The sequence below is a fragment of the Polyodon spathula genome, chromosome 50, assembly GCF_017654505.1.
Source record: "Polyodon spathula isolate WHYD16114869_AA chromosome 50, ASM1765450v1, whole genome shotgun sequence".
NCBI classification, from domain to species: Eukaryota; Metazoa; Chordata; class Actinopteri; order Acipenseriformes; family Polyodontidae; genus Polyodon; species Polyodon spathula.
Genome location: NC_054583.1, coordinates 2,504,426 through 2,519,365, shown reverse-complemented (window position 1 = coordinate 2,519,365; position 14,940 = coordinate 2,504,426). Strand labels below are relative to the sequence as shown.

Sequence of the window (14,940 nt, the reverse complement as noted above, 5' to 3'; positions counted from 1 at the left end):
GCAGATTTATTTTTTATTTTTTATTATATTTGTATTTAACTAATACATTTTTTTTTAAAAAATACATGCACACATTCCTTAAATCCTGACAATGAATGAAAGAAGCTTCCCAACCATATTCATTATCATAATCTAATTGCTGTAGCTTAACAGGGTCTCACACTGATACAGTTAGAGAACTTTACACAGACTCACACATTCGTACACAGGGCAATGCTGGCAGTACCACACTATATAAAACATAAGAAAGCTTACAAACAAGAGGAGGCCATTCGGCCCATCTTGCTCATTTAGTTGTTTTGAGCTTATTGATACCAAAAACTCATCAAGCAGCTTCTTGAAGGACCCTAGTCTATCAGCTTCAACAACAATACAGGGGAGTCTTCTTTTTTCGAGACTGAATAGATTCAATTATTTTAGCCTGTCTGCATATGACATGCCTTTTAAACCTGGAATAATTCTGGTCGCTCTTCTTTGCACTCTTTCTAGAGCAGCAATATCCTTTTTGGAGTGAGGTGACCAGAACTGAACACAATATTCAAGATGATGTCTTACTAATACATTGTACAGTTTTAACATTACTGCCCTTGATTTAAATTCAACACTTTGTGTTCATTTCTATGTCTCTCTTGGCCTTTCTAACTTCCTTTTTGACTTGTGTTTGCAGTTCCAAGTACTCTGTCTACTTTGTTCTGGTTCCCTTTTAAACACTCTGTAAAATGATTTTATTCTATTATTTTTGTAAATGTAACAAACAAGACATGCCTCCTCCTCCTAGAACACGTTTTTTTTTAAATTTCAAGCCTTTGTTCCTAGACTGACTACAACACAAAGATTGCTATGATTGTGGATTTGTCAAAACGCCAACTCACTGAAAGACTGGTTGATAATTTTTCAATGTACCTGGGAGACAGCAATATTTTGTTTTTTTCCATAAATGAAACTGGGAATATATCAGAAGGAAATATTTAATCCTGAAAGTAGTTATTTTGATTAGAATACGGCAAGCTGCACTCAGATGCATACAGCAAACTGAAATGACAGGTAGGAGAAAAACTTTTGTGTCTAATATGAAACGTATGTTATAGATTCTTTTTTTAATATTACTATTAGAAAAAAAAACATTTTGGTTTTTATAGGCTTGTATGTACATATATCATTTGAACCTATACATACCCGTTTCTTTTGAAATGTATATTTTATTTTTTCATTGTTTGTAGTCGAGCTGTATATGCACTCATTTTAATAATAAACATTTTTATGTTTAATTATCCATTTAAATACAATGTTTCTGCGATGCAAATGTTAGATAGGATCTTCATGAATAAACCTTTTCATCTGTATCTGATAGTATTTCTTTCATTTTCATAAGGAAGCAGTTTAAAAATGTATGGGTCAAAGTGACCCCTCCGCCTCTTTTATCCTGCCTGTCTTTCCTATATTATATTTGTCTCCACCGCTCTCGGATAACCAAATTTCTGTAACACTAACATAAAACCCTGTACAGAACTACAGTAGCTACCCAACACAGTGGGGTCTATATTAAGTTGGCTCACGTGTGCTGGACTCTCTGGATTATCAAGGGCCCTTTATCATATGACCCTGGGCTGAAAATGGGGTAGACCTGCCCAGGGAATGAGCCTTCGAAAGTATAGATGTGGAATCTGGTCTCTGCATTGTAAAACGACAGCCTCCCTCCCTCGTGATCCAGATACACTCCCCACACCTTACAGATCTTCTCCAGTTGTACGATCTGATCCCCTGACTGGCTCACAGCTCTACAGGTCTTCCCTTTAACCAGTCTCACAAGCCAGTACCCCTCCTCTGGTTTCTCAGGTATGCTCTTCTCATGAGGGTGTGTGGAGACCCCCAGGACCCAGTAGCCCTTCTCCCCCACCTCCACCTCCCAGTAGCACCTCCCTGAGGTGAACCCCTCCCTGCCCACCACACTGGGCCACTCCTCTGATCTCTCCCCTGTGAATCTCACTAGTGAGCCGTCTTCAGAAACTGTGAGGCTGGGGCTGGCTGTGTCGGGGTCTGGAGTCACTTTCACTGGGGTAAAGGAATGAGAAGAGTGTGTTATTGAGAAGCACAGGAAAAGCAGGGAACTTGGTTATTGATGCTTTCTCTCTCTCACGATGGTGAACAACAACACTTTCATTCTTTGATCATAACAACTGTATTTAGACAGATTTTTAAGGCTATTATAACTGAAAACACAGAAACATTTAATGTAATTTTTTTCTATATTATTAAATTAGAAATTGCAATGCTACATTTAAAATATTTTTAAAACAGATATTTAAAAAATAAAACAAAGGCCCCTAAAGGTGTTCAATGAGAATTTCAAAATATGATTTATTAAATTCAAACTTACCACGAGGTTCAGTTATTAATTTCCATTCTGAAATAAATGAATAGAAGAATGAATCAAGTGTAAGAGAATGAATCTGTGGATTCTGATTACTGTAAGTGTATTAATGCTGATTAAAATGTTATACCTCTGTCAAGGACATAGCCAACTGTGTCTGTTTGAGAGAAGAGAATATATTTAAGGGTGAGAGGAAATTGTCACTATAAATTATAATTAGTGTTGAAACACGTCCTTAATGGGACTCTTCTAATCTGCACACATCTCGGTACAGAGGGTTTGATCCCCGTTAAATAATTCACACATCTGAACTAATCAATTAAACCTGACACCAACAGCAACGGCTTTCTTCAATACACCCAATGAACCAGTTTTGAATGATTAATTGCTCAAAATTACAAAATAATAAAATAGAGAGATCTTATTACAGTATCTCAAATGAGGTCAACCGTGCAAAGAACACAATTCTAAAAACCACTTCTGTTTCATAGTAGTGAGTGAGTACTTGAGAGATAGCTTCATTTTTGTAATTAATAAGAATGGATTAGTTTGTTTGTTGGGAGTCTCTGTTTAAAACAGATTGAAGACATTGAATTTCAGAAGCTTAAAACTGCACTTAGAGATGCCTTCTCTTCTGCAGTGAGACACACCCTACACGTGTTGAATTCAGTCAATTCACTTATATGAGATAGAAAGACAGAAAGCCACGATACAAACAACAGAACACATGTTCTTACTGGTTTTCTGTCGAAGGTCTTTCAAATCTAGGAATGAAAAACACAGAAACCATTTCATTAAGTGGAGAAGCATCCCCCCCATTTCAGTTTTAAATGTAATGAAATCACAACAGAGATCTGAACGATTTAATAATTCTCCCTTCAATTCATTTTCAATGTTACTTTATTAAAATAATGGATTTCTGATAAAGTGCATTTGAAATTGTCCAGACTGCCTTTATATAGATTATAATTATCTTACCTGCTTCAACATTCTCTTTCTGCTTTTTTAAAGTTTCTAAAAGATAAAAAATGAAAAGTTTAGTTTGTTTTACCAGTTTGGAACAGTTGAGATTCATCATGAAGGCTGATAGGACTAGATTTCATTGTATCAGTTACATTATTAATATACTTAGAAGACCACACATGGTTGCAATGCTCAGACACGTTGTCCAATGGTTGATTTTCTCTTCATTTCACTAGCGGTACAGCATTCCCTCAGTTCAGTTTTAAATGTATTTGAATTACAACAGAGACGTGTGTTTGTAAGTCTTTAATATTCTCAGAACAAACTGCAGAGTATTTGGAATTAGAACTACTAGGGTTTCTGATAAAGGGAGATTGGAATTGAAACTTTCTCTCTGCAGATTATTTACACACTTACCTTTTCCCAGTCTCTCATTCTCCCTTCCTAGCCTCTCTAAAACAGAAAACAGTGACAAGTTTAGTTTGTGTTCTGGTTCATAAATACAATAGTTTAAGTAATTTAATAAAAATAATGAAATGAATGTATTAATCTTGCCATTTTCCTTCTGAAGAGCCTTCTTTTCTAAAAGACACAAACACAGACAGCTTGGTTAGTTTTGCTAGTTTGGTACAGTTGAGATTCATCATGAAGGCTGATAGGACTAGATTTCATTGCATTAGTTATTTTATTGCAAGATGAAAAATGGTCCTAATGCTCAGACACGTTGCCCAGTGGTTGATTTTCTCTTCATTTCATTAGAGGTACAGCATTCCCTCATTTCAGTTTTAAATGTAGTGAAATCACAACAGAGATCTGAACTATTTAATAATTCTCCCTTCAATTCATTTTCAATGTTACTTTATTAAAATAGCAGATTTCTGATAAAGTGCATTTGAAATTGTTCAGACTGTCTTTATATAGATTACAATGATCTTACCTGCTTGAGCTGTCTGTTTCTCTATTGCTAAAGTCTCTAAAAGATAAAAAAAACAAAAAAATTAGTTTGTATTTCTGCTCATGAACTCATGTGATTCAATACAATAGTTTGATTAATTTAATAAAAAGAATAATGAGATGAATGTATTAATCTTGCCATTTTTCTTCTGAAGATCCTGCTTTTCTAAAAGACACAAACAAAGACAGCTTGGTTAGTTTTACCAGTTTGGAACAGTTGAGATTCATCATGAAGGCTGATAGGACTAGATTTCATTGCATTAGTTACATTATTAATATACTTATCAGACCGAAACCACACATGGTTGCCCATAAAACATTTTTAATAATCGCATTGTCGTAAGGTAGTAAATCATTTTGACGTCTGCAGATTATGTACACAAAGGTTCCATAAGACACTGTGAAAAACAGAAAGAGAATTTTGTCTTTTCTTACTTTTCAAATCGAACACCAGACCTTCATTAACTCATGTAATTCAAGACACAGAGAGAACCAGCGATACTATTATTCATAATGAGAAAATAATACAAACAGGAATCCAATGGTTGATAATATTATACTTGTAGGTACCACTGTCTCATCAATGTGAAGAACTGAGGAAAGAAAGACAAGATTATTAAAACATAAAATTAATATCCTTACCCTGTTCCTGTTGAAGTTCTTCATTAGCTAGGAATGAAACACAGAAATCATTTCATTAGAGGTACAGCATTCCCTCATTTCAGTTTTAAATGTAGTGAAATCACAACAGAGATCTGAACTATTTAATAATTCTCCCTTCAATTCATTTTCAATGTTACTTTATTAAAATAATGGATTTCTGATAAAGTGCATTTGAAATTGTTCAGACTTTCTTTATATAGATTACAATGATCTTACCTGCTCCCAGCTCTCTGTTTCTCTATTTCTAAAGTCTCTAAAAGATAAAAAAAACAAAAAAATTAGTTTGTATTTCTGCTCATGAACTCATGTGATTCAATACAATAGTTTGATTAATTTAATAAAAATAATAATGAGATGAATGTATAAATCTTGCCATTTTTCTTCTGAAGATCCTGCTTTTCTGAAAGACACAAACAAAGACAGCTTGGTTAGTTTTGCTAGTTTGGTACAGTTGAGATTCATCATGAAGGCTGATAGGACTAGATTTCATTGCATTAGTTATTTTATTGCAAGATGAAAAATGGTCCTAATGCTCAGACACGTTGCCCAGTGGTTGATTTTCTCTTCATTTCATTAGAGGTACAGCATTCCCTCATTTCAGTTTTAAATGTAGTGAAATCACAACAGAGATCTGAACTATTTAATAATTCTCCCTTCAATTCATTTTCAATGTTACTTTATTAAAATAGCAGATTTCTGATAAAGTGCATTTGAAATTGTTCAGACTGTCTTTATATGGATTATAATGATGTTACCTGCTTCAACATTCTCGTTCTGCTTTTTTAAAGTTTCTAAAAGATAAAAAATGAAAAGTTTAGTTTGTATTTCTGCTCATGAACTCATGTGATTCAATACAATAGTTTGATTAATTTAATAAAAATAATAATGAGATGAATGTATAAATCTTGCCATTTTTCTTCTGAAGATCCTGCTTTTCTGAAAGACACAAACAAAGACAGCTTGGTTAGTTTTACCAGTTTGGAACAGTTGAGATTCATCATGAAGGCTGATAGGACTAGATTTCATTGCATTAGTTACATTATTAATATACTTAGAAGAGCATAAACGTTTGCAATGCTCAGACACGTTGTCCAATGGTTGATTTTCTCTTCATTTCACTAGCGGTACAGCATTCCCTCAGTTCAGTTTTAAATGTATTTGAATCACAACAGAGACGTGTGTTTGTAAGTCTTTAATATTCTCAGAACAAACTGCAGAGTATTTGGAATTAGAACTACTAGGGTTTCTGATAAAGGGAGATTGGAATTGAAACTTTCTCTCTGCAGATTATTTACACACTTACCTTTTCCCAGTCTCTCATTCTCCCTTCCTAGCCTCTCTAAAACAGAAAACAGTGACAAGTTTAGTTTGTGTTCTGGTTCATAAATACAATAGTTTAAGTAATTTAATAAAAATAATGAAATGAATGTATTAATCTTGCCATTTTCCTTCTGAAGAGCCTTCTTTTCTAAAAGACACAAACACAGACAGCTTGGTTAGTTTTGCTAGTTTGGTACAGTTGAGATTCATCATGAAGGCTGATAGGACTAGATTTCATTGCATTAGTTATTTTATTGCAAGATGAAAAATGGTCCTAATGCTTAAACACGTTGCCCAGTGGTTGATTTTCTCTTCATTTCATTAGAGGTACAGCATTCCCTCATTTCAGTTTTAAATGTAGTGAAATCACAACAGAGATCTGAACTATTTAATAATTCTCCCTTCAATTCATTTTCAATGTTACTTTATTAAAATAATGGATTTCTGATAAAGTGCATTTGAAATTGTTCAGACTGTCTTTATATAGATTACAATGATCTTACCTGCTTGAGCTGTCTGTTTCTCTATTTCTAAAGTCTCTAAAAGATAAAAAAAAAAAAAAAGTTTAGTTTGTATTTCTGCTCATGAACTCATGTGATTCAATACAATAGTTTGATTAATTTAATAAAAATAATAATGAGATGAATGTATAAATCTTGCCATTTTTCTTCTGAAGATCCTGCTTTTCTGAAAGACACAAACAAAGACAGCTTGGTTAGTTTTACTAGTTTGGAACAGTTGAGATTCATCATGAAGGCTGATAGGACTAGATTTCATTGCATTAGTTATTTTATTGCAAGATGAAAAATGGTCCTAATGCTCAGACACGTTGCCCAGTGGTTGATTTTCTCTTCATTTCATTAGAGGTACAGCATTCCCTCATTTCAGTTTTAAATGTAATGAAATCACAACAGAGATCTGAACGATTTAATAATTCTCCCTTCAATTCATTTTCAATGTTACTTTATTAAAATAGCAGATTTCTGATAAAGTGCATTTGAAATTGTCCAGACTGCCTTTATATAGATTATAATTATCTTACCTGCTTCAACATTCTCTTTCTGCTTTTTTAAAGTTTCTAAAAGATAAAAAATGAAAAGTTTAGTTTGTATTTCTGCTCATGAACTCATGTGATTCAATACAATAGTTTGATTAATTTAATAAAAATAATAATGAGATGAATGTATAAATCTTGCCATTTTTCTTCTGAAGATCCTGCTTTTCTGAAAGACACAAACAAAGACAGCTTGGTTAGTTTTGCTAGTTTGGAACAGTTGAGATTCATCATGAAGGCTGATAGGACTAGATTTCATTGCATCAGTTACATTATTAATATACTTAGAAGACCACACATGGTTGCAATGCTCAGACACGTTGTCCAATGGTTGATTTTCTCTTCATTTCATTAGAGGTACAGCATTCCCTCAGTTCAGTTTTAAATGTATTTGAATCACAACAGAGACGTGTGTTTGTAAGTCTTTAATATTCTCAGAACAAACTGCAGAGTATTTGGAATTAGAACTACTAGGGTTTCTGATAAAGGGAGATTGGAATTGAAACTTTCTCTCTGCAGATTATTTACACACTTACCTTTTCCCAGTCTCTCATTCTCCCTTCCTAGCCTCTCTAAAACAGAAAACAGTGACAAGTTTAGTTTGTGTTCTGGTTCATAAATACAATAGTTTAAGTAATTTAATAAAAATAATGAAATGAATGTATTAATCTTGCCATTTTCCTTCTGAAGAGCCTTCTTTTCTAAAAGACACAAACAAAGACAGCTTGGTTAGTTTTGCTAGTTTGGAACAGTTGAGATTCATCATGAAGGCTGATAGGACTAGATTTCATTGCATTAGTTATTTTATTGCAAGATGAAAAATGGTCCTAATGCTTAAACACGTTGCCCAGTGGTTGATTTTCTCTTCATTTCATTAGAGGTACAGCATTCCCTCATTTCAGTTTTAAATGTAATGAAATCACAACAGAGATCTGAAATATTTAATAATTCTCCCTTCAATTCATTTTCAATGTTACTTTATTAAAATAGCAGATTTCTGATAAAGTGCATTTGAAATTGTCCAGACTGCCTTTATATAGATTATAATTATCTTACCTGCTTCAACATTCTCTTTCTGCTTTTTTAAAGTTTCTAAAAGATAAAAAATGAAAAGTTTAGTTTGTATTTCTGCTCATGAACTCATGTGATTCAATACAATAGTTTCATTTAATTTAATAAAAAGAATAATGAGATGAATGTATTAATCTTGCCATTTTGGTCCAGAAGAGTCTCATTTTCTAAAAGACACAAACAAAGACAGCTTGGTTAGTTTTGCTAGTTTGGAACAGTTGAGATTCATCATGAAGGCTGATAGGACTAGATTTCATTGCATTAGTTACATTATTAATATACTTATAAAAGCAAATTTTAGTTACCCTCAACGGGTTACGTAATGAAAAACAGTATTAGCGGTAATCGCTATGTCGTAAGGTAGTTAAAAACAATTTACGTCTATAAATGTGTGAAAAGGTCAAATAAGAACTGTGAAACTTTTGAGAGATTTTGTCTCTTTTCAGAAAACTTTTCAAATCGAACACAGTGCTTTCATTAACTCATGTAATTCAAGACACAGAGAGAACCAGCGATACTATTATTCATAATGAGAAAATAATACAAACAGGAATCCAATGGTTGATAATATTATACTTGTAGGTACCACTGTCTCATCAATGTGAAGAACTGAGGAAAGAAAGACAAGATTATTAAAACATAAAATTAATATCCTTACCCTGTTCCTGTTGAAGTTCTTCATTAGCTAGGAATGAAACACAGAAATCATTTCATTAGAGGTACAGCATTCCCTCATTTCAGTTTTAAATGTAGTGAAATCACAACAGAGATCTGAACTATTTAATAATTCTCCCTTCAATTCATTTTCAATGTTACTTTATTAAAATAATGGATTTCTGATAAAGTGCATTTGAAATTGTTCAGACTGTCTTTATATAGATTACAATGATCTTACCTGCTTGAGCTGTCTGTTTCTCTATTGCTAAAGTCTCTAAAAGATAAAAAAAACAAAAAAATTAGTTTGTATTTCTGCTCATGAACTCATGTGATTCAATACAATAGTTTGATTAATTTAATAAAAATAATAATGAGATGAATGTATAAATCTTGCCATTTTTCTTCTGAAGATCCTGCTTTTCTGAAAGACACAAACAAAGACAGCTTGGTTAGTTTTGCTAGTTTGGAACAGTTGAGATTCATCATGAAGGCTGATAGGACTAGATTTCATTGCATTAGTTATTTTATTGCAAGATGAAAAATGGTCCTAATGCTCAGACACGTTGCCCAGTGGTTGATTTTCTCTTCATTTCATTAGAGGTACAGCATTCCCTCAGTTCAGTTTTAAATGTAATGAAATCACAACAGAGATCTGAAATATTTAATAATTCTCCCTTCAATTCATTTTCAATGTTACTTTATTAAAATAGCAGATTTCTGATAAAGTGCATTTGAAATTGTTCAGACTGTCTTTATATAGATTACAATGATCTTACCTGCTTGAGCTGTCTGTTTCTCTATTGCTAAAGTCTCTAAAAGATAAAAAAAACAAAAAAATTAGTTTGTATTTCTGCTCATGAACTCATGTGATTCAATACAATAGTTTGATTAATTTAATAAAAATAATAATGAGATGAATGTATAAATCTTGCCATTTTTCTTCTGAAGATCCTGCTTTTCTGAAAGACACAAACAAAGACAGCTTGGTTAGTTTTGCTAGTTTGGAACAGTTGAGATTCATCATGAAGGCTGATAGGACTAGATTTCATTGCATTAGTTATTTTATTGCAAGATGAAAAATGGTCCTAATGCTCAGACACGTTGCCCAGTGGTTGATTTTCTCTTCATTTCATTAGAGGTACAGCATTCCCTCATTTCAGTTTTAAATGTAATGAAATCACAACAGAGATCTGAAATATTTAATAATTCTCCCTTCAATTCATTTTCAATGTTACTTTATTAAAATAGCAGATTTCTGATAAAGTGCATTTGAAATTGTTCAGACTGTCTTTATATAGATTATAATGATCTTACCTGCTTCAACATTCTGTTTCTGCTTTTTTAAAGTTTCTAAAAGATAAAAAATGAAAAGTTTAGTTTGTATTTCTGCTCATGAACTCATGTGATTCAATACAATAGTTTGATTAATTTAATAAAAATAATAATGAGATGAATGTATAAATCTTGCCATTTTTCTTCTGAAGATCCTGCTTTTCTGAAAGACACAAACAAAGACAGCTTGGTTAGTTTTACCAGTTTGGAACAGTTGAGATTCATCATGAAGGCTGATAGGACTAGATTTCATTGCATTAGTTACATTATTAATATACTTAGAAGAGCATAAACGTTTGCAATGCTCAGACACGTTGTCCAATGGTTGATTTTCTCTTCATTTCACTAGCGGTACAGCATTCCCTCAGTTCAGTTTTAAATGTATTTGAATCACAACAGAGACGTGTGTTTGTAAGTCTTTAATATTCTCAGAACAAACTGCAGAGTATTTGGAATTAGAACTACTAGGGTTTCTGATAAAGGGAGATTGGAATTGAAACTTTCTCTCTGCAGATTATTTACACACTTACCTTTTCCCAGTCTCTCATTCTCCCTTCCTAGCCTCTCTAAAACAGAAAACAGTGACAAGTTTAGTTTGTGTTCTGGTTCATAAATACAATAGTTTAAGTAATTTAATAAAAATAATGAAATGAATGTATTAATCTTGCCATTTTCCTTCTGAAGAGCCTTCTTTTCTAAAAGACACAAACACAGACAGCTTGGTTAGTTTTGCTAGTTTGGTACAGTTGAGATTCATCATGAAGGCTGATAGGACTAGATTTCATTGCATTAGTTATTTTATTGCAAGATGAAAAATGGTCCTAATGCTCAGACACGTTGCCCAGTGGTTGATTTTCTCTTCATTTCATTAGAGGTACAGCATTCCCTCATTTCAGTTTTAAATGTAGTGAAATCACAACAGAGATCTGAACTATTTAATAATTCTCCCTTCAATTCATTTTCAATGTTACTTTATTAAAATAGCAGATTTCTGATAAAGTGCATTTGAAATTGTTCAGACTGTCTTTATATGGATTATAATGATGTTACCTGCTTCAACATTCTCGTTCTGCTTTTTTAAAGTTTCTAAAAGATAAAAAATGAAAAGTTTAGTTTGTATTTCTGCTCATGAACTCCTGTGATTCAATACAATCGTTTCATTTAATTTAATAAAAAGAATAATGAGATGAATGTATTAATCTTGCCATTTTCCTAAAAGACACAAACAAAGACAGCTTGGTTAGGTTTGCTAGTTTGAAACAGTTGAGATTCATCATGAAGGCTGATAGGACTAGATTTCATTGTATCAGTTACATTATTAATACATTTACAAGATCATAAATGGTTGGAAAGCTCAAACACGTTGTCCAATGGTTGATTTTGCCTTCATTTTATTAGCAGTACAGCATTCAATCATTTAGAGTTTTAAATGTAGTTCAACAGAGACTGTGTGTTTGTAACCAATGCATAAAGTCAAAGATCTGCCTTTGTCCAATCAGGAGTGAGCAGAGGCGGGGCATAAAGGTACAGTCATTCCTGTTGTTTACTTTGATCTCTTTGAACATCACTGAGATACTTAACATGTAAATCAAACAAACCACACAATGATATCTCAAAAGTCCATAATAGTAGCAGAGCAGCATTTCACTTAGATTTCAAATTTGTGTCTGTTTTTTCGTTAAGTATCTGGGAAAACTACAAAGCAGTGTGTAATTTCAATGTTAACAAGGGAACATTATTCAGCAGCTTTCACTGGACTCTATGAAACTGAGTGAGTTCATTCTATATAGAGGGGGTGCAATTCAATATGTTAACAAGGGAACATTATTCAGCAGCTTTCACTGGACTCTATGAAGCTGAGGGAGTTCATTCTATATAGAGGGGGTGGAATTCAATATGTTAACAAGGGAACATTATTCAGCAGCTTTCACTGGACTCTATGAAGCTGTTAACAAGGGAACATTATTCAGCAGCTTTCATTCTATATAGAGGGGGTGGAATTCAATATGTTAACAAGGGAACATTATTCAGCAGCTTTCACTGGACTCTATGATGGAAAATTAAGTTCATTCTATATAGAGGGGGTGCAAAACGTTTGTCCAGAGCTGTAGGTGGTATTAATGTCAGCTGCAATCTCTTTGAAGGAACTATAATTGTATTTAACGCTACCTTTTGTTAGCTTTCTTATACAACAGCACAGAGCCGCAATGACGATCACAGGAACCAGTAGAGAGTTTGCAATGGCAGCCCATTGCATAGAGATTTCAAAGGTTTCTGCAAATAAGAATAAGCACAGGAAATCATTTGAGTCGGTGAACCAGACACATTCTCTTCTATTAGTTCAGTGAGAGAGTAGTAGGGGGGTATAAAGAACTACAGCTCCCATCATCCCACACAGTTACTGCAGGTGCAGAGGCATGCTGGGAGCTGTATTTATTTATTGCAAGAGCCAGACAGATCACTGGTTAAGTCATGTTACATTGTGCTAAAGAACTACAACTCCCAGCATCCCTCATTGGTACTGCAGGTGCAGAGGCACGCTGGGAGCTGCAGTCCTTAATCCAATTCCATTGAATAAAACAAAAGGACCTCTCCACCTGGAAAATGCAGCTCCAGTTTATCACAATACATCTGCTTTGCTGAAATCACACAGCAGGAATAGGATCCTTTATCGGAGATCCGGACTCCTCTGATCTGTAAAGACACGTTGCCCTTCCTCAGCTCCTCCTGGAACAGGCTGGTCCGCCCCTTATACTTATCAATCTGTGCATCCAGCACATCTTTGTGGTCTAAGTAGGTATGGACTAGGGTCTCCTGTACTCCGTACCACTTGACCTCCAGCGACTCTGCGTTGGTGTCAGGGGAGAGGAAGAGGCAAGGCAGAACTGCATCCTCTCCCTCACGGACAATGAGGGGAGAACCCAGGACCTTGACGGTAAGGGAGTCTGCAAGAACAGAGAACAAAGAGACTTTGAACACAGCCAACAGCTGTCTGGTATGAAATGCCTTAAATACAATTGAAATTAACCAAAATATTCTACAATTATGGCATCAGACAGACTTTTGCAATATCATTTTCTTTAAGTTTATTGGACTAGATGATGTTAAATAAAAGATCCAAATTACATTCAGCTAGTTTTTTTTTTTGTCTTTTTTTAAAATTCTAGGTCAGGTGTCCCTAACCCCAGTCCTGGAAAGCTACTGGGGCATCTGGTTTTGTTTCAATGAGCTCTCAGTTACTTAATTGCACCAAGTATTGGCTTAATTAGTGAAGATTAACAGGTGTTCCAGATCTTTAGCCAGTGATGATGTAAAGACACCTATAAAACCTGCAGGATTGGGGCTCTCCAGGACCAGGGTGGAAACCTCGGTTCTAGCACTTCTCTGTTGGGTCAACGTTGGCTTTGGGTCGATTTTTTTGGTTGGCTCCACGATGACAATCAATGGTGGCCGAGCGTTGCCGTCAAGTCATCATACAGCGCTGGGCACATATTAAATGAACACACTGTATGGCAGGTCACCGTTTACAAAACTACAGCTCCCATCATCCCTCGCTGACAGTGCGTGTGCTGAGGCATGCTGGGAGCTGTAGTTTGTATTCCGATTGTTTGCAGTGTGGTCACACCCATACATTTACACAGCAGTCATACTTGGACTTTGGACTGTAGAGACACCAAAGGACATAAAATTGGAAGAATTGCTGACAAACCTGCACCCACAGACCCAGCCCAGCTTAACAAATACAGAAAGTCCACTGCTCTCGTCATACCTGTAACCAAGCACACAAATTCACCTCGCATCGGAGAACCAACGTGTGTTTTAAATACATGAGAAATATTCAGTAAAGCTCCTGGAATATGCATACATATATACATAATGAAAAACGTGACATTTCAAAATCTAACATAAAAAAATACTGTACTGCTATTATGGCTTCCGGTCGGCTTTTGCAATATCATTTTTATTTTATTAATATTTTGATTACAATAAAAATAATATATAAACTAATGTACTGGCACGTATTCTATGTATTTAATACAATTATACATACATATATTAGCCGAAGTAGAGAGAGAGATTAGATATAGTATATCTATATATATATATATATAATATATATATATAATATATAGATATATATATATATTATAATATATCTAATATATATAAAGGCACCACCTTTGGTGAACGTCTCTTTCCCATCACTCCATTTATATGAAGAACCTGTCATTGGGAAACGCCAATGAAACCAGCTATCTTAGTCCCAGCTAAACTCCTACCGATACAACAGCACATTATATAAGAAATTATATATTTTTATATATTTCATAGTTTGGTTCTTCGGTTACGTGTCTCAACTTTATATAATGCAGTTCTCTTTCGCTCGGTCATGTAAAGAAGCGCATTCAGAATCCACGTGTTTACTGTTACCAATCTGAAGGCGTGTCTATGAACCACGGCGCTTAAAATTATATATACATGGGAAAAGGTTTTGAATCAACTAGAATTTTAGGACTGAGACCATTTAAAAGAAAAAAAAAAAACTACATGGATA

General features: G+C 34.1%; 1 protein-coding gene across 19 annotated transcripts in view; it reads right to left on the bottom strand.

Annotated features, from left to right (window-relative positions):
* Positions 1–1,236: 1,236 nt before the first annotated feature.
* LOC121306849 (butyrophilin subfamily 1 member A1-like) overlaps positions 1,237–14,940 on the bottom strand; it is a 14,668-nt gene continuing 964 nt past the window's right edge. Inside the window, exons 2-27 of one of the 19 annotated variants that reach the window (XM_041238784.1) lie at positions 14,095–14,154; positions 12,983–13,330; positions 12,555–12,659; positions 11,436–11,471; positions 11,054–11,080; positions 10,916–10,951; positions 10,522–10,548; positions 9,830–9,865; positions 9,448–9,474; positions 9,292–9,327; positions 8,000–8,026; positions 7,862–7,897; positions 7,314–7,349; positions 6,932–6,958; positions 6,775–6,810; positions 6,393–6,419; positions 6,255–6,290; positions 5,861–5,887; positions 4,272–4,307; positions 3,890–3,916; positions 3,752–3,787; positions 3,350–3,385; positions 3,109–3,135; positions 2,502–2,528; positions 2,378–2,404; positions 1,237–2,052 (exon numbers count right to left, since the gene is read on the bottom strand). In XM_041238784.1, coding sequence (XP_041094718.1) covers positions 1,553–2,052; positions 2,378–2,404; positions 2,502–2,528; positions 3,109–3,135; positions 3,350–3,385; positions 3,752–3,787; positions 3,890–3,916; positions 4,272–4,307; positions 5,861–5,887; positions 6,255–6,290; positions 6,393–6,419; positions 6,775–6,810; positions 6,932–6,958; positions 7,314–7,349; positions 7,862–7,897; positions 8,000–8,026; positions 9,292–9,327; positions 9,448–9,474; positions 9,830–9,865; positions 10,522–10,548; positions 10,916–10,951; positions 11,054–11,080; positions 11,436–11,471; positions 12,555–12,659; positions 12,983–13,330; positions 14,095–14,152 — 1,704 coding nt within the window. In that variant the 5' untranslated portion in view covers positions 14,153–14,154 and the 3' untranslated portion in view covers positions 1,237–1,552. Of the gene's footprint in view, positions 2,053–2,377; positions 2,405–2,501; positions 2,529–3,108; positions 3,136–3,349; positions 3,386–3,751; positions 3,788–3,889; positions 3,917–4,271; positions 4,308–5,706; positions 5,743–5,860; positions 5,888–6,254; positions 6,291–6,392; positions 6,420–6,774; positions 6,811–6,931; positions 6,959–7,313; positions 7,350–7,467; positions 7,495–7,861; positions 7,898–7,999; positions 8,027–8,381; positions 8,418–9,291; positions 9,328–9,447; positions 9,475–9,829; positions 9,866–10,521; positions 10,549–10,915; positions 10,952–11,053; positions 11,081–11,435; positions 11,472–12,554; positions 12,660–12,982; positions 13,331–14,094; positions 14,155–14,940 lie in introns of all 19 variants that reach the window. The other 18 variants (XM_041238785.1, XM_041238788.1, XM_041238786.1 and 15 more) reach the window with 18 other exon arrangements.